The 22,913-nt window shown below is 41.7% G+C and overlaps 3 protein-coding genes across 4 annotated transcripts; 1 reads left to right on the top strand and 2 right to left on the bottom strand.

The window, feature by feature from the left end:
• Positions 1–2,089: 2,089 nt before the first annotated feature.
• On the top strand, positions 2,090–3,851 carry mb (myoglobin). 2 transcript variants are annotated; one of them, XM_010740558.3, is made up of 4 exons: positions 2,090–2,201; positions 2,836–2,921; positions 3,064–3,283; positions 3,363–3,851. In XM_010740558.3, the coding sequence occupies exons 2-4, from the start codon at positions 2,839–2,841 to the stop codon at positions 3,501–3,503; spliced, it is 444 nt and encodes a 147-aa protein (XP_010738860.1). In that variant the 5' UTR covers positions 2,090–2,201; positions 2,836–2,838; the 3' UTR covers positions 3,504–3,851. The 2 variants fall into 2 exon arrangements, with proteins under 2 accessions (XP_010738860.1, XP_010738859.1); XM_010740557.3 differs by having other exon boundaries at positions 2,091–2,197.
• Positions 3,852–6,707: 2,856 nt separating this feature from the next.
• On the bottom strand, positions 6,708–12,711 carry pane1 (proliferation associated nuclear element). The gene is made up of 6 exons (XM_019256408.2): positions 12,520–12,711; positions 10,205–10,281; positions 9,652–9,750; positions 9,236–9,315; positions 8,985–9,076; positions 6,708–7,538 (listed from the first exon to the last, which is right to left on the bottom strand). The coding sequence occupies exons 1-6, from the start codon at positions 12,574–12,576 to the stop codon at positions 7,389–7,391; spliced, it is 555 nt and encodes a 184-aa protein (XP_019111953.1). The 5' UTR covers positions 12,577–12,711; the 3' UTR covers positions 6,708–7,388.
• Positions 12,712–13,268: 557 nt separating this feature from the next.
• Positions 13,269–21,694, bottom strand: zgc:158803 (LUC7 domain-containing protein). The gene is made up of 10 exons (XM_019256407.2): positions 21,081–21,694; positions 20,691–20,785; positions 19,068–19,166; positions 16,916–17,026; positions 16,610–16,753; positions 16,206–16,382; positions 15,936–16,111; positions 15,826–15,855; positions 14,546–14,701; positions 13,269–14,405 (listed from the first exon to the last, which is right to left on the bottom strand). Exons 1-10 carry the CDS (start codon positions 21,139–21,141, stop codon positions 14,147–14,149), a joined length of 1,308 nt encoding a protein of 435 aa, XP_019111952.1. The 5' UTR covers positions 21,142–21,694; the 3' UTR covers positions 13,269–14,146.
• Between the last annotated feature and the right edge of the window lie 1,219 nt (positions 21,695–22,913).

The raw sequence follows: 22,913 nt of genomic DNA, 5'->3' as shown, positions 1-22,913 counted from the left end.
ACAGTCTATAAATCTTGACCTAAACCATCATAACCTGAAGAAAACAGCGTATCTACATGATTTTTATTTTCCTCATTGCAGCCGCTCTTCATCACACAAACTGCAGATTTATGTGACTTTCTTTGTAGGTTTTAATTCTTTTATTAAATAAGTTCATTAAAACATATAAAGAATGACAGAGAGAGTGGTTTAACCTTTTGGAATAAGTCAATTCAGTGTCGTCTGTTTTGTTTCTATAGAAACAACAGCACATTCACAATATAGTTCCTATAAAAACTTGATTATCACATGAAAAACTGACCGAAACACACCTTAAAAACCATCATAACCCTCTATTCTTCTTTATCAGACAAACTGTGCATGTTTATATTTTTTCTGATATGTTTTAATTGTTTTATTGGTCACCTCTGGAAAGCAGCATTAATGCTGAGTGAATCAACCTTTTGGAATAAGTGAACTAGATCAAAATGCAGCTGGTTTTGTGCACAAAGCCATAAAATACATAAAACAACTGTTGCATAAAGCAGAAAGAATACAGTTTCTATAAAACGTGAATACACAGGACAGCTTTTGATGTGCATATGTGGAGAGACGGTGCAGTCACGTAGCGTCGTCCTGGGAGCAGTTAGGTGCTGCCAGCCACTCCACGCTCTACACTGTGGCCTGAGATGAACTTGAGGTCACTATAGACTGAGCTACTGCAGCCCAGTATAATGTTTTTATATGTTTTAATTGTTTTATTGGTAAGCAGTGTATTAACCTACTATTAACAAACAACATTTGTATAAAAGTTAACTATAAAATCTGTTTATTGCATGAAAAAAATCGACCTAAATGCATCTTTTATATCATTTTTTTTTATATGTTTTAATTGCTTCATTTGTGCCTCTGCAAAGCAGTATTAATACAGAGTGGATTAACATTTTAAAATAAGTAAATTCATCCAAACTGGTGCATGTTTTGTGCACAAAACCACTGTCTTCTTTCTGTAAGAAAACATGAAGCTATGATCTGTCAAAGTGAACAACATAGTTCCTATAAAAACGTAGTTATTGACCTAAACGTGCCTAAAAGAATCCATCGTAACCTGCTTTCATCACGAGGAATAACACATCTCTATTGTCCACTCCTGCAGCTGCTCTTTTTCAGACAAATTGTGCAGATTTATATTATGTTTTATATGTTTTAATTGTGCATCTGGAGAACATCTGGAGAAAGTAAATGAAACCAAACTGGATCAACAGGTTTGTCCTGTGTGTCACACGTAAACACACAATCTAAAGAATAACATCTCCTCCGACTGCGTCATGTCTGCCTCTGCTGTGTTTATCTTCTCCTTTCAGCCACTCCTCCTCCTCTCCTCCTCTTCCTCCTCTCCGTTCATTGCCATTTCTCTACCTGTCCACCAGATGCCATCAGACTTTCCCACCTATCCGAGTCACCTGACTCCCACTCCACAGCACTTTCTCCTGTCCTGGAATAACCCCCTTCCCCATTTCTATTCAGCGTGGATGAAAGGAGGGACAGAGAGGCAGAAGGGGGCAAGAATAAGGCAGACATTGTGACTGAATGTCTTTTCCACAATACAATTCAACGGGCTCCAAAAACCGAGCAAGAAAGTTGACACCTGGCGATTTCGAATGGCTTCAGCGACCGTACAGTACAGTGCCACTTTATGCTGGGTCAAACAACACCGGGCTCTGAAGTCACTGTGCGTAATAAAGTCCTCTGCTCTGAAACGCAGCGAAAAACTGAACAAGTAGCACGTCCACGTCACATTTCAGACAGATCATGAACTCACCCTGCAGACAAAACTGCAAAAAACAATAAAGACGTGAAATAAATCTGCAGGTTTTTAGTCTCATGCATGTTTTTTTAATTTTTATTTTGCCAGCTGTGTCCAAACTAACACACACACACACTCTTTGTGTGTTTGCATGTTCTGTTTTTTTTTATTCAAATGAGATTTTCCGGGGGCTTATAAGAGTCCCCCGAGTCGTAATCACATCAGAAATGTTCCAGCATTAAGTTTTGAAGTGTTGTGAGGAGATTTGATAGAGGTAGCCGGATGGGCGGGCTGGAATAATTTAGGGACAGAGCAGAGGGAGGGAGTATAAAAGGTCAGCTTTAGTTTGGTGCAAAGTCAGGTCACGAAGAATTTGGTAAAGACACAGAGGGATAAATAACTACTTGACAAGTAGGTACTGTCTTTATTTTTTGTTTGTTTTTTAACTGTTTCATACTTGAATCTTAGAATAAATAAAATCTATTGTTAAAATATGTTTAGGGTCTGATAAGAGAGAATAAATGAGAATAAAACAATAATAATGCAGATTAAAGCAGAATTTGTTGATATTTTTGTATTCATGAATTCAGAGTTATTTTTATTTAAAGCTTTTAATGTCCTGTTGGAAAATGTTCTTAAAACTGTTTTAAAGGTCAAATTAAATCAAATAAATCTTTCTAAAAACATCAATATTAATGGATCTCAAATACAAATAACCATCCTCGGCTCTTGTTTACATGCTGTTTGTCACCACTTGACAGCTTCAAGAGCATCGAATCCAAAAGTGCGTCTGCTTTCACTTGGCATAAATTATGCACTGAGGTCAGAGGCTCGGTGAGGGCGGCTGAGATAACGTATCAGCCTCTTTCTAGTGATGACTTACTCTTGAATGCGACAGCTCTTGGCTGCTGTCCATTCAATTAAACGGAAGGACCAAAGCCAAGAAGACTTGTTATTTGACATAGCAGGAAAACTTTGTTTGTCTTTAATTGTTCCTTTTAGTTTCGGTCTTCATTGCTCAGATCAGTGTCCTACGTGTCCTTCTACAGATCATGACTGACTTTGACATGGTTCTGAAGTTCTGGGACCCAGTGGAGGCCGACTACAACGGCTACGGGAGCCTGGTTCTGAACCGGTGAGTAAAATTAACTCTTTCCTGCAGGTCAGATGGTTCACAGGGCAGCAAGCCAGCATTTATTCATCACTTGGCCCTCTCAGCTAAAACACACAAGGGAGGACGTGACCTCAGTTGATGTTTTATCTCTTTATTTCCTCAGTTTGTTCAAAGAGCACCCCAACAGCCTGCAGCACTTCCCCAAGTATGTCGGCAAGTCCACGAGCGAACTGGCCACCAGCCAGGAGGTTGCCAACCACGGCGGCATCGTGCTGAAGAAGCTCGCCGAGCTCCTGAGGGCTAAAGGAAACCACGCCGCCATCGTCAAACCTTTGGCCACCACCCACGCCAACAAGCACAAGATCCCGCTTGAGAACTTCAAGGTGAGGTTGATGATGGACGTGAGAACAATGCTGCGCCTGCTGCTGCATCGATTTTTATAACTCTGTTTTTCCTCCACAGATGATTTCAGAGATCATCGTGAAAATCATGGCGGAGAAGACAGGACTCGATGCCGCCGGGCAGCAAGCCCTGAGGAACGTGATGGCTGCTGTCATCGCCGACATCGGTGCCAACTACAAAGAGCTGGGCTTCGACCAGTAAACGCACGAGTCACGTCGGGGTCGAATGACATCTTCCTACGCGCGTGACCTTCTTGAAAATGATCCTATTCGTCCTCTGCATACGTAAACGAGCTGATTTGCAAATGAAATGAAATCCATTAGAGATAAAGAACATTAAAGTTCACGAAGTTTGCTTTTTTTTGTGCAGCATTAGATCAAATTAGACGGCGATGGCTTTTTTTTTTTTGTTCTGTTTGTGTGTCCACTCCTGTAACAACTCATTAATAAACATGTTTACTTCAGCTACATGTGATTGCAATCTCGTTCAACAACATTCTGTAAACTCCTGTCAAATAACACCAATAAAAATCTATCGCTGTACTCTAAACACCTCGTTTTTACTTCTTTAATATCAAAAACGTAAGAACAAATCACGGAGACACACTCGACGAGTGTATCCTTTACGCTCAGGGTAATAAGAGCTGCAACTATTTGTTCGATATAAATAATAAAGTATAGAAAGTGTCTTTGTTCAGGTATCTCGTCTCACATCCGATCCAGCAGTTTGTTTCAGTCAGACGTGCAGATAGGAATCAGGTCAAGACTCAAACCCTCGACATGAAATCACATCAATGCATGCAGATACGGGCGCATACCAGAAAACCTTCCACTCAAACACTTCACCAAAGACCGTCATGCGATTATCTCTTAGTTCTCAGTCACCTGATCCAATGTGGACGTGACAGCATAGAGCTTGGCAGCAAGACATATCAGGGGCCTTCATCACTCCTTTTCAATTTCCTGCAAAGCACCAACCGCCACTCCTCTTCACAAAAATAAGCCCACCTCAATCAGCCCCATCCCTCCTGCATGAGGTCATTCAGTGTAATCTACACTTGTAACCACTGAAAACAGAGCAGTGTTTACCTGCAGCCTCACGTCACTGTCGCAGAGTCAGTCTAATAGATGTGTCATGCATTAAATTAGAGGTCGAAAGAGGTGAAAGGAAACAAACTCATCAAGGGTGATCGTGCGACACCTTGGAGGAGGGTAACAAACCCAAAGATTCAAAGAACTGAGAGGCGATGATTCGGGGACGATGCATGAGAAAGATGATTTTCTCGAAGAGGTGCGAGACTGCAGCCAGAAAATGTTTGTGCTGTGTTGATGTCAAATATTGGTCAGTAAGCCACTTTCGGGCCAAGACTAAAATATCTCAACAACTGTTGGATAGATTGCCGTAATATTTCCAACAGACTTTGACGATCCCCCGAGGATTAATCCTCCTGACTTTGAGGATCCTCAGACTCTTCCTCTAGCGTGCGGGGTGCGGACGCCGTCCGTCAACGGCACGTTAGAGGCCACTTACAGCAAAACATCCTTCCTTCCCACCGGCTGCTGCATTTATCTCAATAAATGGAAAAGACATTGGCGTCTGTGTGTGAGGAGTCAAAGACACTGACGTTATCAGTCCCACTGACCTCTTGTTGTCCTTCCAGCTTTTTTGTTGACGCCGTGCCATAACTGACTTTGGTTAACTCGAGTGATGGATAATTGCCACGATTAACTATTAATAGTGTTTGTGTGTGCATGTGCTACTGCACGCGAGCAGACGTGACACCAGGCACAATGCTTATGGAGACACACCCCCACCAGGCCAGGCCAGGCCTCCCCTACATCTCCTCCTCCACCTCCTCCTCCTCCACCCGCTGAAGTCAAACCGACTGTTGACTGAGCTGGTATTTAACAGGACAGAGGACTCAGGTTACTCTGTCCTGTCTGCGACAAAGAAGACATTATTGATTTGCTTTTGAATGAGGCGGTCACAAGGCTGCTTTCACACGTATTCTGGATATATAAGTACTAATACCGAAGCTACCTCTTTTACAGCAACTGTTTTGTATAGGCCTGGGATTATTCTCATCACGCCTCAGGTTACTCTGTCCCATGACAAACGAGGCGTTTGTTTTGAATGAGGCAGTCGATGGGCTGCACGGATTCTGGACTTTCTGACAGTTTACACTGTAGAAATAAACAAATATTTGATATACATCTGATTACTTTCTTAATTAATCTAGTGATTTGGTCACAATGCTTGTTTTGTCTTAACTTGCTCATGGTGCTCAATTGTTGGGTCGACCAAGCAGCAAGCGACCACAAACTGCAGTTCCTCAAACGTCCACCTGAGGCTGGCTCCAGAAGTGAGTCAGTCTCCATAAGTCCCCATGTCCAAATGTCCAACTTCACAGCAGAAATAAACATGTTTACAGCCTGGTACAAAAAACAGTTTTGGTCTCTGTAGCTAATTTCCCCGTTCATGACAACTGTACTGAGGGTGAATTTATATACAACTCACCTGTTCACATTATATTAAGGCTTAAAGTTATGCAGGGTTAAGAGCGTGGACACTTTGATTGACAGGTGGGTGTCTTATTTAAGCAACCAGGCTTCATTCAGCCCACCTCAGGTTCACAGATGATCCGACGTCTTTGCCAATTTTTAGATGGCCACAGATTTTGAGCTTTAAAGCGGCGTAGGTGACGTCACGCGTACGTCGTCTATTCTTTATACTGTCATTAGATGCCTGCGCACCATGATGCGCGTTCTATGTCTTAAAGGAAGTTTTTCTTTGCCCCTGTCACCACGTGTTTGCTCATGGTGCTGATTGTTGGGTCTCTGTATATGTTATAAAAAAACTCTATATGCAAAGTGCCATGAGATAACTTTGGTGATTTAAAGAAAATAAAATAAAATAAAATAATCAAAAGCTAGAAGCAGAAAATTCTTATATTTGTGGAGCTTGAACAAAGAAATGTTTTTTTTATTTTCTCTTTGTTTAATCGACTATCGTTTCAGCTGCACTTTGTACGTTTTCCCGTTTTATTATCTCAATTTGAAAAGTTACTAAGCAAAGCAAAAAGCCCTCTCTGAAATCTAGACAAACAATATCAAGTTAGTAGTTCAGTTCAGCGCTTGAGTGAAGATTGTTCCACTACCGATTACCATCAACAGTTAAATCAAGATACAAACGATTTGCAAACATTGATACAGATCACGTAAAAATGTTTCATTGTTTAACATAACGTGAACGAAATCTGTTCATGACTCAGAAACAGTTCCTTAGTCCTAAGAACACATTAAACATTAATAACCTCTTGTTCAATTCAAAGTTTCAGAATAACCAAAATAACGAAAAATGTTCTGTTATTGATCACAGATATGTTTTATTTCACTGAGTTGACACTTTTGTTAAAATCGTCCAGCAGACGTTCAAACGTGTGTGAACCATGAAAACAAAGACACACACTACACATAGAAAACATTCAGTACTGAATTATGATTATATACACTTTATATACACAAATACAGAGGCTGCAGAGGCTGTTTTGATATCGCCCACACAGGCTGATTTAAGGCAATGACTTGAGCCAAAATACTTAAAATCGCCTGTGTGGGTCTTAAATTGATGAATTACCGACAGAAGAACGGTCATTTAAGGTCGCGATGAGCCGGTCAGCGACACTTCAAAGGTCACCGTGTCAGTTAAATTATCTTATCTTAGCTCGCTCGTTTGCTGCAGACACAAACAGGTAAAAGCACAGGTGTTACCAATGACATTCACAACACCTCTGTTCTACTCAAGTGTCCCGATGAGTCATGACGGGGTGACAATGAGCCAGCATGACTGGCAGCAGCACCCTGATACTGAAGCCGCTGGTTTCCCACATAACACGGGCTGTTTTCTTTATCCGTCACTGAACTCCGGCTATCTTCGATTCAAACACAGGGCGTATTGTTTAAAACTTTAGACTGCCGATGTTGCACATGCTGCAGGGAGGAGACAGAAACTGCAGCACAAACATGAGATAAAATGTGTTTACTACAAATAAATATGTACACGAAAGGAAGGAAGCGGCCGCAGGAGTTAATCAAAGCTCGGCTGGTCGATGTCCGGGGGCACCGTGCAGCGAGTCAGGTGGGACAGGTAGAGAGCGGTAGCCATGGGAACGAGGCCAGCCGCCACCTTCAGCATGGTCAGCAGCCTCTCTGTAGCATTGGTGACACCGTCGGGCGTCTGCGGGGAAAGAAACATTATGTCAGCCACATGATACACAGACACGATAAGCATCCCGCCGAGGGTTTCCGACGGGGTTCAAAGGAAATTTAAGATCTTTATAATATCACGTAGAACGCAATTCAACACCTTGTGGCCTCTTTTGTGATAATGAGAGTCACAAGGATGAAACTCGAGCTGAAAAGTCAGCGGGGCGATGTGACACAGAATTATTTAATATTAGGTCACACGGCCTTTGGTGCTTCCAGGAATTATTCAACACTTCCTCAAGAGTAGATTAGACGGATATAATAGTGTGTAATTTCTGCTGACAGCCCACAATCTGACACAGAATAGGACTGCATCAATTAGTCGATTAATTAATTATTCCATCAACTATTTTAAGCAAAAAAAAATGACAAAACTGTGCCTGTTGAAGCTTCTCTGATGAGATTTGAAGCTTTACATCGTAGTTTAACTGAAAATCTCCAGGTTTAAGACACATTTTTCAATATTTTTTAGATGATTAAGGCAATAATCTGCAGATTAATCAGAAATGCATATCTATGACGAGCAAGAGAAAGTAATTTAAAACTTTTTGATACCTTCTAAGGTGAGTAAACAAACTGAGACCTGCAGATTCCTCATTTTTGTCTTCACGTTACACCACAGTGCGACACATTTTACGCCTGCAACGATAAGTCGAATTATTACTAGACCTCAAACTATTTTGATAATTAAAAACTGAGCTGGTCCAAGCTTCTCTAAAGTGTTTTTCTTTGTTCTACGTGACAGTCAGCTGAATATCTTGCTCCGCCAAAACAAAACATTTGAGAATGTCAGGTTGTGCTGTGGGACATTTTTTAAAACGATAATTGGGCCAAATATCTGCAGATTAATCAGTAACGGAGCTCTAATGTCTATGACAAGCAAGAGAAAACGTTTAAGACTTTTTAATACCTTCGAAGGCGAGTAAACAAACTGACTGAATTATTTTTTAAAGACTTTGAGACCTGCAGATTCCACCGGTGCTAAAGATGAATATTGTGTCTTCATGTTACACTGCAGTGCAGCAATTAGTCAATCTATTCTGATAATAATAATCGTTTTAGTAATTTATTACGCTTGTTCAAGCTTCTCTAACGTGACGATTTGATGTTTTCTTCTTTATACAGACAGTTAGCTGAATATCTTGAGGTGTGAGACCAAAACAAAACATGTGAGGGCGTCAACTCGTGCTGTGTTTTCACTATTTATAAATAATTAAGACAGTAATCTGCAGATTAATCAGTAGGCAAGGTAAGAATAAATATTTAAACTTTTTTATAAAAGGTGAGAAACAAACTGACAGACTCCGTGTTTCCACCAGTCGTCATGATAAATGTTTTGCCCTCCACAGTGCGACACACAACTTTGACGTCTTTGGGTTTGAAACAGTTTGTGTGTGACAAAAAGTGGGATACAAACCTGATCCTCTGCAAACAGTAAGGGGCAGTGGAGCGACGCAGCCAGCTTTCTGACGGCGTCTAGGCGCTCTGTGGGGACTGAAGCGCTACGAGCTACAACAGACAGAACAAGAACAAGAGAAACCGAAGAAGGCTGGTCATTTCAGGGAGGGATGGGGGACGTAAAATGGAAGAAAATGGGCCATTCTTAAATGATTTCTGCTCCATTTCATTCCCCTTTGCTCCTGATCTGTCAAACAAACACTGACATACCATTAGTGACCATGAAGCAGACTTTTCCAAGGAAGTATCCAGGGTCCAGATATTTCAGGGAAGCTTCTGCTGACTGGAAACTATCAGCAAACAAAACAATATATATCACAGGATGAAGTGTTGGACAGCACAGTAACTACTCCAGATAAAACGTACAATAAACTGCACAGTCCAAACTAAACTAAAGAAATCAGCTTCTTTTCCTGGAGTTTAAAACTTGAGCGCAAAATTTTAACTTGTGTGCGATTCAAGAGAAAGAAAACAACTGTGAGAGACTTTAAGGACGACGTATGAGCAGAATTCAGTAAGACAAACTAAAACTACACCTCTGAGCACACGTTACAGCTTCGTGTCTGAGTGGTTAGGACACAGGTGAGCAGACTAAACTATAAGTATGTGACAGGTTTGAAAGTTACCTGAGCTCCGAGGTCAGGTTGATGATAAACACCACCAGGTCAATCCTAGGACGACTCTCCTCGTTCTTCACGGGCAGGGGCAAACTCTTTGCTAGTCTCCTGCTCGGTGTGACATACATACTGGACGTCAGGCTCTCTGTATGATGAGGGTGGCTGTGCTCACGTCATATAGCGTGACGGTATGTACACATGTCAGGGATTCCCGTGTTTACATCATGTCAGCAACACGGCTGCATGAGGGTTAAAGATACTGTGCACTGACAGGACGGAGCGTTCAGGAAGAGTTTCCGGGTTGTAATTACGACATAATGTTATTGACATTACCGAACGGAAAGTGGCGATTACAACGAGTCTGATAGACGGCAAACGCAGCCTGACCGTCTTGATAACACTTCCTCTTGTTGATTACAGTAAATCTAAACCGAAGAATGTTCACCAGTCATCACAGAGCTTTCAATCATTAGTAAACAAACTGAGCAAAGAGCTTGAAATATATAAAATATGAAAATAAGTTCCAGTCGTTTCCTGTAACATTGCTGACGTCAGTACTCACACGTTCACAGTGACGGAGGCCTCCTTCACCAGAGCGGCTGCTAAACTCTGCTGAAGCTGCTCCTCGCTCTCCACCAGCTGCAGGAAAAACACGACAAGTCAGCACAAAACTTCCACGATAACACACTGCATTAAAAAAAAACAAAAAAAACAACAACAATGTGGTTTAATATGCAGCCGGACGACGAGGTGGAAGGTAATAATACAAAGCTTCTGCTCGATTCTGTGTCACAGCTTTCTTGTAGCTGAGTTTATGTCAGAGAGAGATTATGTTTGACTTCAAACCTTCATTAAATATAATGTATTCATATATACAGCAGACAGAAAGTTATCAGGCGTCACTTGGATCAGGTAAAATGTTACAGCTTCTCTGACTAAGACTGCTCTATGCTCAGTTTTTACACGGATAGAAGTACATGTTCTTTTAATTAGATTTATACTGTAGTCACTTTAAATGAATCTACCTGCTCGTTTTGTTCTAATACTTGTAACTGCGGCTGCAGTACAAGATTAAATGCAGTATTTTTGTCTCTCTCTCACATTATGTTGTTTGAATCTGGGGATATGTTTCCTCCTGTGCTCTGTTTTAACTTTCTCTGTGTGTCACATATATAAGTTCTAAATACATTTGGTTTTATACATTTTGAAGCATCTCTAAAACAGAAAAATAATGCTTCTCTTTACAGCATATTATTATCAGCGGCGTGGCCACCAACCTTTCCACCATATTATCCTGAAATCTCTCCAGTTGTTTTACGATTGTTAAATTTAAAGTTGCAAAGATGCTAAAATATCCAATATTTCCTCATTGATTTGTCATCTCTGGCTCCAGGTTGAGAAGCACTGCATTAGTCTTTAAATTATATTTATACTGTGGTTACTTCAGCCTCATGTCTTTTGTATATATCGTGTGTCAGTTTTGTGTTTGTAATATAATGATTTTGTTGTGCTTTTATTTTGAAATTTTGAGCTTCTGTGTCAGATTAAAGTGTTTTAAAACTTTCACTTCAACAGGTACAGTTGTATAACATGGTCCAATACAACAACTTTGTCATGAATTGAACTTTATGGAGTTTATAATGTTTCAGTTTTTGTTGACACAGTCAGGGAGGTCATCATTCCACTTTGTTTCTTATTAAGGTCTTGCCACTGCACCTTATCTACTTATTTACTTATCTTGTGTTTTTTAAGTGCTTGTCCCATTCTGTGTTTTTATTTTATTCTATTGTATTTTTATTGTATTCAAATATACCGGACTGCTACGGCGACCTAATCGGGGGGATTAATAAAGTCAGTAACTCACCCACTCACCTACCTACTTTTCTTCCTGCCTACCTACCCACTTTTCTTCCTACCTACCTACCTACCTACCTTTCTTCCTACCTACCCACCTACCTACTTTTCTTCCTACCCACCTACCCACTTTTCTTCCTACCTACCTACCTACCTACCTTTCTTCCTACCTACCCACCTACCTACTTTTCTTCCTACCTACCCACCTACCTACTTTTCTTCCTACCTACCTACCCACCTACCTACTTTTCTTTCTTCCTACCTACCCTTCTTCCTACCTACTTTTCTTCCTATCTACCTACCTACCTTTCCTCCTACCTACCTACCTACCTACCTACCTACCTTTCTTCCTACCTACCCACCTACCTACTTTTCTTCCTACCTACCTACCTACCTACCTACCTTTCTTCCTACCTACCTACCTTTCTTCCTACCCACCTACCTACCTTTCTTCCTACCCACCTACCTACTTTTCCTCCTACCTACTTTTCTTCCTACCCACCTACCCACTTTTCTTCCTACCTACCTACCCACCTACCTACTTTTCTTTCTTCCTACCTACCCTTCTTCCTACCTACTTTTCTTCCTATCTACCTACCTACCTTTCCTCCTACCTACCTACCTACCTACCTACCTACCTTTCTTCCTACCTACCCACCTACCTACTTTTCTTCCTACCTACCTACCTACCTACCTACCTACTTTTCTTCCTACCTACCCACCTACCTACCTACCTACCTACCTACTTTTCTTCCTACCTACCTTTCTTCCTACTCACCTACCTACCTACCTACCTACCTACTCACCTACCTACCTTTCTTCCTACCTACCTACCTGCGCAGTGTCAGGTGTGTGTACATCTTTGTCAGGTGTGTGTACATCCTCATGGACTGTAAGTTGTGTATCTGTCCAAACAGCCAGTAGCAGCGCATGCGCATTAAAATGGGGGTCAGTGTTAGCTCATCCTGTTAGCCTGCTGAGCTAATCTCTGTGATACTTTAAACTAACGAGCCACAAACTCACCAGAATGTTTGCCGTGTTCAAGGCGGGAAGTTTACTGAACGGCTTCAACGACGACATCCTGACGCAAACGCTGAAAACTGTCTTATTGTGTCGACAAACCCGCCGCTGAAGTCTGAAGTTTATTTCAAACGCGCCATGTTTACTCCCGCTTCTTTTACAAACCTGCGTCTGACGTCACGACGCACATAGGCTGGTGACGGCATGACGTTGTCTGTCCATACGCAGCTACGCTCTGCCACCTACAGGCCGCTGCAGGTCCTGCAGCTCCCTGCAGCAGCAGCCAGACGCTGCATCAGGACTTCTTTTCTTTAAAATGACCTAAAAACAGCGGCAGGTAACGACTACACACACTTTATTCTGACCTGTTAACACGTTACAATTCATATTTATTCAAATAGATAAAAATATATTGATAAATTGCATTAAAAAAGCATTTTTGGGGGGTTAACTTCTGCACATTTCTGCAGTGTTTGTTTCATATGTGTATTAATATCCAATATGCATGTGTGTAAAGTTAAAGAGGCAGCAGCACAAGCTTTTGAACACCTTTGTCACTGTCATACATATTTATATATATTTTTATCTGCATATATCTGCATTTAATGTTTGTTTCCAGCTGTAGTCACGTCTAAATCTGTGTACACACATACATTGAGTCAAACTGTATGTGTACACACACCTTCTGATTACACTACTGTACGCACAGACAGAGGGTAAAGTTAAAGAGGATGCTGTATAGTCACACTGTATTTGAATGGAAGCAGAAATTTTTATTCACGTAATGGTGGCACAGCAAAGTAGATTCCCGCAGTACATCCAAGGTTGGATCACAGCAAACAGGACACAAGTCCCCGGGGCCATTTGACTTTCAGTATATAAAGATCCACTTCATCTATATGCGTTCGCTTGTCAGGAACCGAGTGGAAATACGTGGATGACTTCTTTCAAGGCGAGAGGGGGAGACAAGTGAGTTTATTTTAAACACCGCATCCCGAATTAAGAGGGCAGGCTCAGGGATGTGGATCGGATTTTCCCCAAATGAGATCGTTATGGCCTGAAGGCAGCGAATAAAACACAAACATCAGAAGTGCCTTCAGTCACACGCAGCTCATTTCAAAACATTACTGCAACTGGTTATGCCACGTTAATGAGTCCAACCCGTGTAAATGAATCCACAGCGACAGACTGACAGATTGTTAATGAAACAGGACAAACAGTATCAACATTTAACGTCCAACTAATGATAAAAATAAAAAAAAATAACAGCACTTCATGTGAGTAAAATAAAAGAACAGTCTTCCCACTCACTCATCCCTCTTCACTGTCAGAGTAACTGTACATAAGATGGCATAAAAAATGACTACACTGCTTCCAGGTCGCACTAGCCTCACACTTCATGTCTTATAAAAGTTGGTTTGCATGTTTCTTCGACCGCCACTACTCGAGTTGTTCCCTCATCCCCAAGTTAAGTTTCCACCGTCCACACCTGCTAATGTACATGTCCCACTTTTAACATGAACACACATACAAAGCCGACACACACACACACACTCTCTCGCTCGTCTCCATGCTCTTTTTTACTAAACAATATATCCGATTCAAAGACTTTGGAGGGGTCCCTTCCTGTTCATATCTCCCCGGACTCTCGCTCCTCCGAGCTGGAGCGCCGGTCCCGCTCGTAGGACAGGGATCGCTCTCGTTCCCTGCCCTTGGCTGTGTCCGCGGAGGGGGACTTCTCCCTGTTCTCCCTGTTCTCCCTGTCCTCCCAGTCTCTGTACTCCGCCCTGTCTTCACGCCATCCGTCTGCTCCCGCGCCGTCTCCACAGTTCTCCTGGGACAGCGAGCGCTCTCGTTCGCGGGTGTGAGATGATCTCTCTCTGGAGGACCTGGAGGAGGAACAAACGGCAAAACATGAGAGAAGTACACAGTTTCCTGATGGACAGTGTAGCTGCTGTTAGCTCATGTGAATTGTTCTCCTGTCCTCTCGACGCTTCATGTAAAGTTTTAGTTCAAGTGTGAGCCACACCTCTTCTTTTTGTGCCTGTGAGAGTGGGAGCGTGAGCGATGTCTGTCCTTGTGTCGATGTTTCCGCTCTCTCTCGCGATCCCGATCTCCACCTTCTTCTCTGGAACGAGAGGAGTGGTGGCGTCTTGAACGATGGGAGGACGAACTGCCTCCGTCCCTACAAAGAAAAACAAAAAGATTTGAAGTAGAAAGAAATACTATAAACTACAGATTCTCAGATAACTGCTTTGATACATCCTGACATCAGTTTAGTAAGCAGATGACGGCACACATTATCCTCGGTGTTGAACACACGGCATCACTCCTGCTCTTTTTCCCTCTGGTGTTTTTATGTCAACAACAGTGAAGCATCAGATCTGTGTCAGCCTGGGAGAATGGACACCTGCCTGGGGCCCATTTCTAACACAGATCCAGATAAGCTGTAAATGATTAAAAATCAAGCCAACACGAGGATCGGATCAAGAGATTTTCACTTTTTATTTGTACCTGCTGTTTTTAGTGCTCTTATTATTTATTTGTTTGGTATCTGTAAAACGTACTGTAACGCCTTTTTGCTCATCCATAAAAGAAATATTAAAAAGGCAAACTGTATTCAGTTACATTTACAGAAATAAGATGTAATCAGATCATCAATACAGTTCATAAAATCTGGGATTACTTTGCAGGATTCAAACTGTAAAATACAATAAAGAATGAGAGATGATGACAATGCACACACCTTCACGCCACCTCCAGGAGAACACGAAGCTAACGTTAATAGAGTTTCTAATCATCACAACCTCTGAAAGAAGTTTTTTTTTCACAGAGTAGAAGTTTCAGCAAAAAGAGGAACGTCACAGCACGGTTCAAGTTATTAATAAACTGTCATCATTCAAGGACTCGACATCTGACTCACATAAACATTCACTGTTTTAAAAGTTATGGAACATAATAAAGTTACATTACTCTGATATGATATTTGGATTAGGTTACTGATTACATTCTAATGTAACAGGTAATAACTGTATCACATGACCCTGATAACTCACCTAACCCTGAACATAACCGTCTTTACACCAGCTTACTTTATTAAATAGAAAGGTTAAAATATCAACTTCTGTATTTTGTTACCGTGACACCTCGGTGTTGATATGTTGTACTGCTAAAATGTAAAACACAAATCATGGCCCAACAATGAGAACCACAAATCCCGTGTCTGTATGAAGTCTGATAAGTTTGCAGTGATGTGTCGTACGATGAGTGTGTATCCTGTTAGTGTAAGACCGAGCAGAGGAGACGTACCTGTATCGGTCTCCACTTCGAGATCTTGACCTGAAACAGAAAATAAATCAGTTTCTGTTTGGTTGACCTTTCTCTTCATACGTGGTGAACGTTACCCGGCATCTTCTCACCTCCTGCGCTCCCTCTCCCTGTCTCGTTCTCTCTCCCATTCTCGCTCTCTTTCACGTTCTCGTTCCCGCTCTCGTTCTCGTTCCCGCTCCACCTCCCACTGTCGCTCTCTTTCGTCTTTTTCACGTTCCTCTCGTCTTCTCAGTCGCATTCGTTCTTGTTTCTCTATAACGGCTTTCTGTGTGACGCGAACAAAAACAGAACGAAAGTGAAAAATGCTGAACGACAGAACTGAAATTTCATGCAAATCAAAGCAGCTGCTCGGTTCTTACCCTTAGCTTTTCAAGCTTCTCGCGGATCTCGATGAAGCCGAGGTGCAGTTTGCCCCCAAAGTGGTCGGCCAGGCGACGATCATTGTCGTGAAGGCCCAGATAGGCAGAGCACACCTCGCACACCCGTAGTTTTTGTTGTTGAAAGCTGGAAGCTGGCATCGAGTTTCTGTACACGTCCTGCAAGAACAAAAGTTACGAGACAGTGAAGCGGAGACAAAGATACGAACAGCCTGGACCTGGGTGTAACCCACGGCAGGAAACACGACACCTGACAAAACATTTGTTGTCTGTCATCATTGTATTTCAGTGATTACTAATGTCATTTTCACAAAGAGAAACTAATATTCTCTGTTTTACTGGTGACATGTCAGTAAAAAAAAAAAAAAAGCTGTTCATGTTCTGACCTCTGCTTCTTTCTTCAGGGCCCGGGTCTTCTCCACCATCTCCAACAACTGCTGAGCTTCGTCTACGTTCCCCTCGCCGCCGAGCTGCTCGGCGCGAGCCAGCAGCTTCCCGATCTCCTCGTTCAGCTCGTGGACACGTTCAGCCTTTTCATGGCAGGAGAACAAGAGACAAAATAAATGAACAGCACAGATTCTTCATGAACAAAAAAAAAAAAAAAGATGTCTCGGTGTGAGTCTGCATTTTCCCAGGAGATGAATTACTCCCTGCTACGAAGAGCACGGCATTGTCATCAGTGAGTTTGTCACCTTTGCAGCCACTTCAGCGCTGATCTCATCCTGCGTCTCGGCCAGTCGCTTCTTGGCCAACTCGGTCCGGCGGTCGCAGTCAGCGATGAAAGACTGAAGGTGCTCGGCCGCCTGCGAGAAAACACCAGAGACAAATCAGTATTTGTGTGTGTGTGAAATATAAACTGTAAACTCTGATTGTTCATCTAAAAACAGATTTATGTTCTCTTTCCTCAGACAGACCATGACTGACAATCCTTTCACTCCACATATCCTTAAAATTACACCTCCGACTTCTTAAACAGTCACAATTCAGCAGAACTAAACTAAACTCTGATATTTTTTTTAGGAGAAATCCAGAGTGAGTCTCGATTATAAGTTCAGGCCACCAGTTTCAATTTTCTGCAGCCGTCAGGTGAACTGTGAAGGAGATGAAAAGCATCCAGGAGAAAGTCGAGCGGCCGGACACTTTTACACCGACATCCAACCGACGCGCTCTCCTTGGTGTGACCTTAAAGCAGCCCAGTCAGTCTGAATAACTGTCAACTGTATCAATGGATCCAGGAGAGCTATTTGTAAGATTTAGGGTGGTAATGATTGATTAGTAATTGCTGTTATTTGTAGATTAACAGGAAGTTTAAAAGAGGATATGTGCTTTGGCAGGTACGGAGACAGAAAATACAGCTGCGAGGAAAAAAAGGAGGTGTGTTGGTGTCGATACAAAGAAGGGTGTGAAGACTAAGCGCGTGTTCAGACAGGAACAGGGAAACCGGAGACCAGCGACGTTTTTTCAGTTCATTTCAGTGGAGGGTCGTGCGTTTCTGCACCGGCAGCAGCAACGCAGGGTTTACCGCAAAAAACGTCACCGACGTCCGGGAGAGAAGTTGAGCCAGATTCAACTTTTGGAAAAACGCCCCACGTCGTGCTCTACGAGCCAATCAGACTCAGATCAGTCAAACCTCCTGAAGCTGAGACTATCCAGGTGGATTCACGGACTGAACTCTACCTGTGTGTTCTCACTTTGTTTATTTCATGTACCAGCTTCTAAATCTGAGTCTGACTCGCAATTTACACTGCAAAATATAATGACATGAAGTTTGATTTGATTTGTGCCCGATGATTAGAGAGACATAGAGTAACAACAACAGAGAGCGAGCGCCGGCCTCCATAGAGCTGTCATTCATCAGAGAAATAAAAAGTTATTTCCTGATTGTTTCACAGAGGTTGCATTCAGCAGGTGTAGACACGCCCACCACGGTTACCGGTTTCCCTGCTCTTGTCTGAATGTGCGCTAAACTGATTTCCTCTTCCTGTGAGTAATACCTGATTATAAACCTCTGAATGATTTAATGTGCGGTCGAACCGCACTCCGTCTTTTTGTATAAAAATCTATCAGACGTAGGAAAACCACGGCTAATTTATGAACTCCACAAACAAACCCATGAAGTCTAGCTCGAGCGAAACATCTGTGAGTTTTTAAAAAAAACAAACAAACAAAACACTTCGCAGCAGTTTATAATACCACGAGGCAGAATTTCACAACACAGTTATCACAAACGTTCAGTGTAACAGGAATCTGCTTCAGTGACCCTGAGCCACGTCACTACATCGTGTTCCTGAACATAAACCTCACGGGGAGAGCTTGAAATGTATTTACTCACATCCTAATATTACACTTTATCATCAAGTATAATACAGTGATGTGTTGACTGTGGATTCTGTTTACGATCTAAAGATTTTTGTATCACTCAATAACTACAGTAAAATCACAGAAAACTACAAATATTTTCTTAAAAACTACATCACCGGTTCTCAAACCGTAAATTAAACTGGAAAGTTTTGCATTTCCTGAAATATTCTGCGTCAATATCATCCTGATACGTCGTCACGTTCATTCACGCTTCGCGCATAAATCCATGATTAGTTATGAGCCAACATGTGGTGTTGACTTAGTTAAGTGGAGGTAAAAATTAATGTTTCTAAAACACCAAATCATGGCTCCAGACAGGAGATATCAGGAAGAGAAGTGCGGATCAGGAGCGCCAACAGTCAACAAGAATTCATCTTACTCATAATAAACCTGCCTCGTGTGAACTGTCTGTAGCTGAACAGGGTCGGCCTACGCTGCTGGACTGTCTGTGTGTGTGTGTGTGTGTGTGTGTGTGAGACTCACATCCAGTTCGAAGAAGTACTCCTGCTCCTTGGAGGCGATCTCGTAGTCTGCTCTGAGGGCCAAGTCGTGGACCTTCATACACTCTCCGAGGTCCATTCTCTGCAGAAATCAGAAAAAACGTCAGTGATGAATCATCCATGCAGACCAAAGCTTGTCATGGAGTCCCACAAGGTTCTGTACTAGGACCACTTCTTTTTAGTTTATATATGCTTCCTTTAAGGAACATTATTAGGAATCACTCTATCAATTTTCATTGTTAAACTCCAAACATGCCTTAAGGATATAAAAAGTTGGATGATCGACAACTTTCTGATGTTAAATTCAGACAAAACTGAAGTTTTTGTAATTGGACCCAAACACCTCAGAAACTCTCTTTCTAGAGACTTAGTTACTTTAGATGGGATCACCCTGGCCTCCAGCTCCACTGTAAAGAATCTTGGAGTTGTTTTTGATCAGGATTTGTCCTTTAACGTCCACATAAAACAAATTTCGAGGACTGCATTCTTCCACTTACGTAACATCGCTAAAATCAGACGCATCGTGTCTCAAGCGGATGCAGAAAAACTAGTCCACGCATTTGTTACTTCTAGGCTGGACTATTGTAACTCTTTGTTATCAGGCTGCTCCAATAAGTCTCTTAGGACTTTGCAGTTAATTCAGAATGCTGCTGCACGTGTTCTGACAGGAACCAAGATCAGAGATCACATCTCTCCCATTTTGGCTTCCTTGCATTGACTCCCTGTTAAATCTAGAATAGAATCAGTCATTGTAATTGTACAATATGTTTGTGTTGATTTGTTCTGTACACGTGACATCCATTGCACGTCTGTCCGTCCTGGGAGAGGGATCCCTCCTCTGTGGCTCTTCCTGAGGTTTCTTCCACCTTTTTTCCCTGTTAAAAGTTTTTTGTGGGCAAGTTTTTCCTCACTGGAACCGAGGGTCTAAGGACAGAGGGTGTCACTCCCTGTACAGATTGTAAAGCCTCAGAGGAAAATGTACTTTGTGACTTTAGGCTGTACAAATAAAATCTGATTTGATTGTGTTTGTACGCTTCCTCATCTGTGATATGTGCCGGTCATTCCCTATCACGGCGTCACGTTAAGAGTCTGTAAACATGACGCCCTTTAACGCTGCAGGAACAGGTCTTAAACACCGACTGTACCATCAGTCACAGAGTAATCTTTACGTTAACGTTGTACTCCGGCATATTGATTCTGAGAAAACAAACAGTGATTTTCAGGTTAAAAGTGCCGACTCTGTCAGGGTGTTTACGCTCATCATCGTCAGATCGGGAGCTCCCCTTTTTTCTTTTTTTTTAAATTTAACAGCCTCCCTGATTACAGAAAGTAATTGGACAGTTAGAAGCTGCGCTCGGGTGTTTACAGGCAGAATCTGGCTGGAGTCCAACGAGCCCAAACATCAGCTGACAGCACCGCTCGCCTGTGCCGGTACTGCGGCTTCTCGTTTTCTGGCTTCGAGCTCATCCTAAGACAAGACGGGAAACATCTGCACTTTTATGTATGTGCACCTGAAACCAACGACCACAGACTGTACCGTATATATATATACACATATATATGACACATGATAGTGTGTATCTGTGTGTATGAACATGATACTCACAGTGCCGGACAGGATGTCGTGAGGACAAGAATCCAGGAGGTGACTTTTGCAGACTCGCTCATCTGTGAATTTGATTCTCTGCCTCATGGTGTCTCCTTCAGAGAAGAACAGACATGTTAGCTCCTTTATTTACCTGAGCAGCTCAGCAGTCTGATAACAGGAGAGTCATGAGGAAAACAGCACATTAAACACGACAGAGTACGTTGTTTAAATGTTATTAATATGTTTTCAGGAGACTCAAACTCAAAAACAACAGGTAGCTTAGCCACATGTTAGCTCCCCCCCTGTCACTGTGTGGCAGGCTGGTTAGCTTCAATGCTAACACCAGCCCCCGGCTGTTTTTAAAAACACACCCCGGCCTCAGAGCTCACAAACCCGGCCTGTACTCACCGTCTCTCCCGGTCCCCATGAGCTGGTCCAGCATCGCTCGCATCTGAGCCTGGGCCGACATGTTTTAGCTTCAGTGTGTGTGTGTGTGTCACACACATGCAGCCTCCTCACACTGTAGGCCTCGCTGGCTTCCACCAACCAGCGACCAGCGACCAGCAACCGGCAACCAGCAACCACCGGCAACTTTTCCCACAAGGAGGGAACAAAAAAGCTCGAGTCCCACCGAGCCAGCGAGCCGGTCGTGTGTACCGGGACAGATTCGCGGGTGTCTCAGCACTTTAACGCCGGCTGAACGTGACTTTGTAACGGCGGATGACTTCGTGTAACGTCTGTTTGAAAACTGCTCCGGAGTCGGTGCCGGTCCGTGTCCGCGTGTGTCGAGCTGCCCGGACGTTAGAGACGGTTCGTTAACTAGAACTATCCCGGTTCTTCGGTACCGTTTGCTCTACGTGTATCCTCAGACAGTTAGCGTGAAGTTGGCAAGTTTTATTTCAGCGTCCTGCGCTCTTCCGTCTTTCCACTTCCCCTCCGTGCGCGCCGCCGCGTGCCGCGCTCTCACTCTCTGCCTCGCGCGCGCGCGCTCTGTCTCTCTCGTGCCTCCGCCTCGAGGAAGTGCTGCAGTTGGCCTCGCGCGTTCAGTTAGTGATGACGTTACACCGGAGGCGGTAAAAATGTCAGGAAATAATAACAATTATTGTTATTATTTTAATTTTATCAACTTGAATAATATATATTTTAATATATAAATAAATTATATGTTAATTTAAATAGTTTTTATTATCAAATGACTATTTTATATTGTATTTTTTATTTTTATTTGGTCCACTCTTGAATAGTAGATATTTAAATATTAAAATAACTAATAAATCTAGTGTTAATATTTTTATTTGTTTCAATCAAAATTTTATTATTCGTGTGATAGTTTTTTTTATCCCCTTAATCAATATATTTTAATAATAATTAAATATATATAATATTAATCTTTTATTTATCAATATTATTATATTACTTATATTATTTTATTTTTATTATTTTATCACTTTGTATTATATATTTAATATATAATAAATTATAGATTAATATTTAATATTGAATATTAATATATCATTAGTCTTTTCCTATGTATATATATTTTTTATTTTATTGTGTAATAAAATATTTCTGATCAATTTTACAGGCAAGTTCTTTCAGTCTGGTCAGTCTGGTAGATAAACATGCGGTGTATTATCATCATATTCAGACTTTCTTCAACTATCTAAGATCATATTAGGTAATTTTAACAGAAATCTAATGGACAAAAACATTTTAAATTAATTAAATTACTTTTATTCAGTTCTATTATTATTAAGTTCCTATAAATTATTTTTTGTATTTTTATTTATTTGAAAATTAAATAAGCTAGGATAGCTATAAAAGAGGTGTTGGCTTCTGATCACTAAACTTTAGACCTCTTTATATCAGAATTATTAAATTATCTATATGCTTATTATTTGGCTGCACACCTCCACAGTTTGTCCTGTAAGAACAATGAAGATGTTTTTACTTGTTTCTTTCTTGTTGTTTCTTGGACTTGTTTTATTGTTAGAGATGGGAATCCTGTCTAAGTGTTTGTGTGTGTGTGTGTGTTCTTTGGGTGTGTGTGTGTGTGTGTGTGTGTGTGTGTTACTGTAAAGAGAATAAACAAATATGTAAATTTGAATGAGGAAGTAAAAATATATATTTTATACTTTATACAGTATAAACATGTGTATAAGTGATTAATGAATCAAAATGTTGTGTTATAATTTAATATTTATTTAAATGATACGTCGCTGTCTACGTCACGACCCGCCC

This window comes from Larimichthys crocea, chromosome X (genome assembly GCF_000972845.2).
Source record: "Larimichthys crocea isolate SSNF chromosome X, L_crocea_2.0, whole genome shotgun sequence".
NCBI classification, from domain to species: domain Eukaryota; kingdom Metazoa; phylum Chordata; class Actinopteri; family Sciaenidae; genus Larimichthys; species Larimichthys crocea.
The sequence above is the reverse complement of the archived record's forward strand: the minus strand, read 5'-3'. Positions and strand labels throughout refer to the sequence as shown.

What these genes read in the sequence shown, in the direction of transcription:
- mb (XM_010740558.3), top strand. Translation starts at nt 2,839, where the DNA reads ATGACTGACTTTGACATGGTTCTGAAGTTCTGGGACCCAGTGGAGGCC. An exon ending in GGGAGCCTGGTTCTGAACCG is followed by an intron (nt 2,922 to 3,063) that starts GTGAGTAAAATT and finishes TTATTTCCTCAG; the next exon opens with TTTGTTCAAAGAGCACCCCA. An exon ending in TCCCGCTTGAGAACTTCAAG is followed by an intron (nt 3,284 to 3,362) that starts GTGAGGTTGATG and finishes TTTCCTCCACAG; the next exon opens with ATGATTTCAGAGATCATCGT.
- pane1 (XM_019256408.2), bottom strand. Translation starts at nt 12,576, where the DNA reads ATGTCGTCGTTGAAGCCGTTCAGTAAACTTCCCGCCTTGAACACGGCA. An exon ending in TGAACACGGCAAACATTCTG is followed by an intron (nt 10,282 to 12,519) that starts GTGAGTTTGTGG and finishes TTTTTCCTGCAG; the next exon opens with CTGGTGGAGAGCGAGGAGCA. An exon ending in CTGCTTCATGGTCACTAATG is followed by an intron (nt 9,077 to 9,235) that starts GTATGTCAGTGT and finishes TGTCTGTTGTAG; the next exon opens with CTCGTAGCGCTTCAGTCCCC.
- zgc:158803 (XM_019256407.2), bottom strand. Translation starts at nt 21,141, where the DNA reads ATGTCGGCCCAGGCTCAGATGCGAGCGATGCTGGACCAGCTCATGGGG. An exon ending in CATGGGGACCGGGAGAGACG is followed by an intron (nt 20,786 to 21,080) that starts GTGAGTACAGGC and finishes TCTTCTCTGAAG; the next exon opens with GAGACACCATGAGGCAGAGA. An exon ending in CGAAGTGGAGACCGATACAG is followed by an intron (nt 14,702 to 15,825) that starts GTACGTCTCCTC and finishes TTTTCTTTGTAG; the next exon opens with GGACGGAGGCAGTTCGTCCT.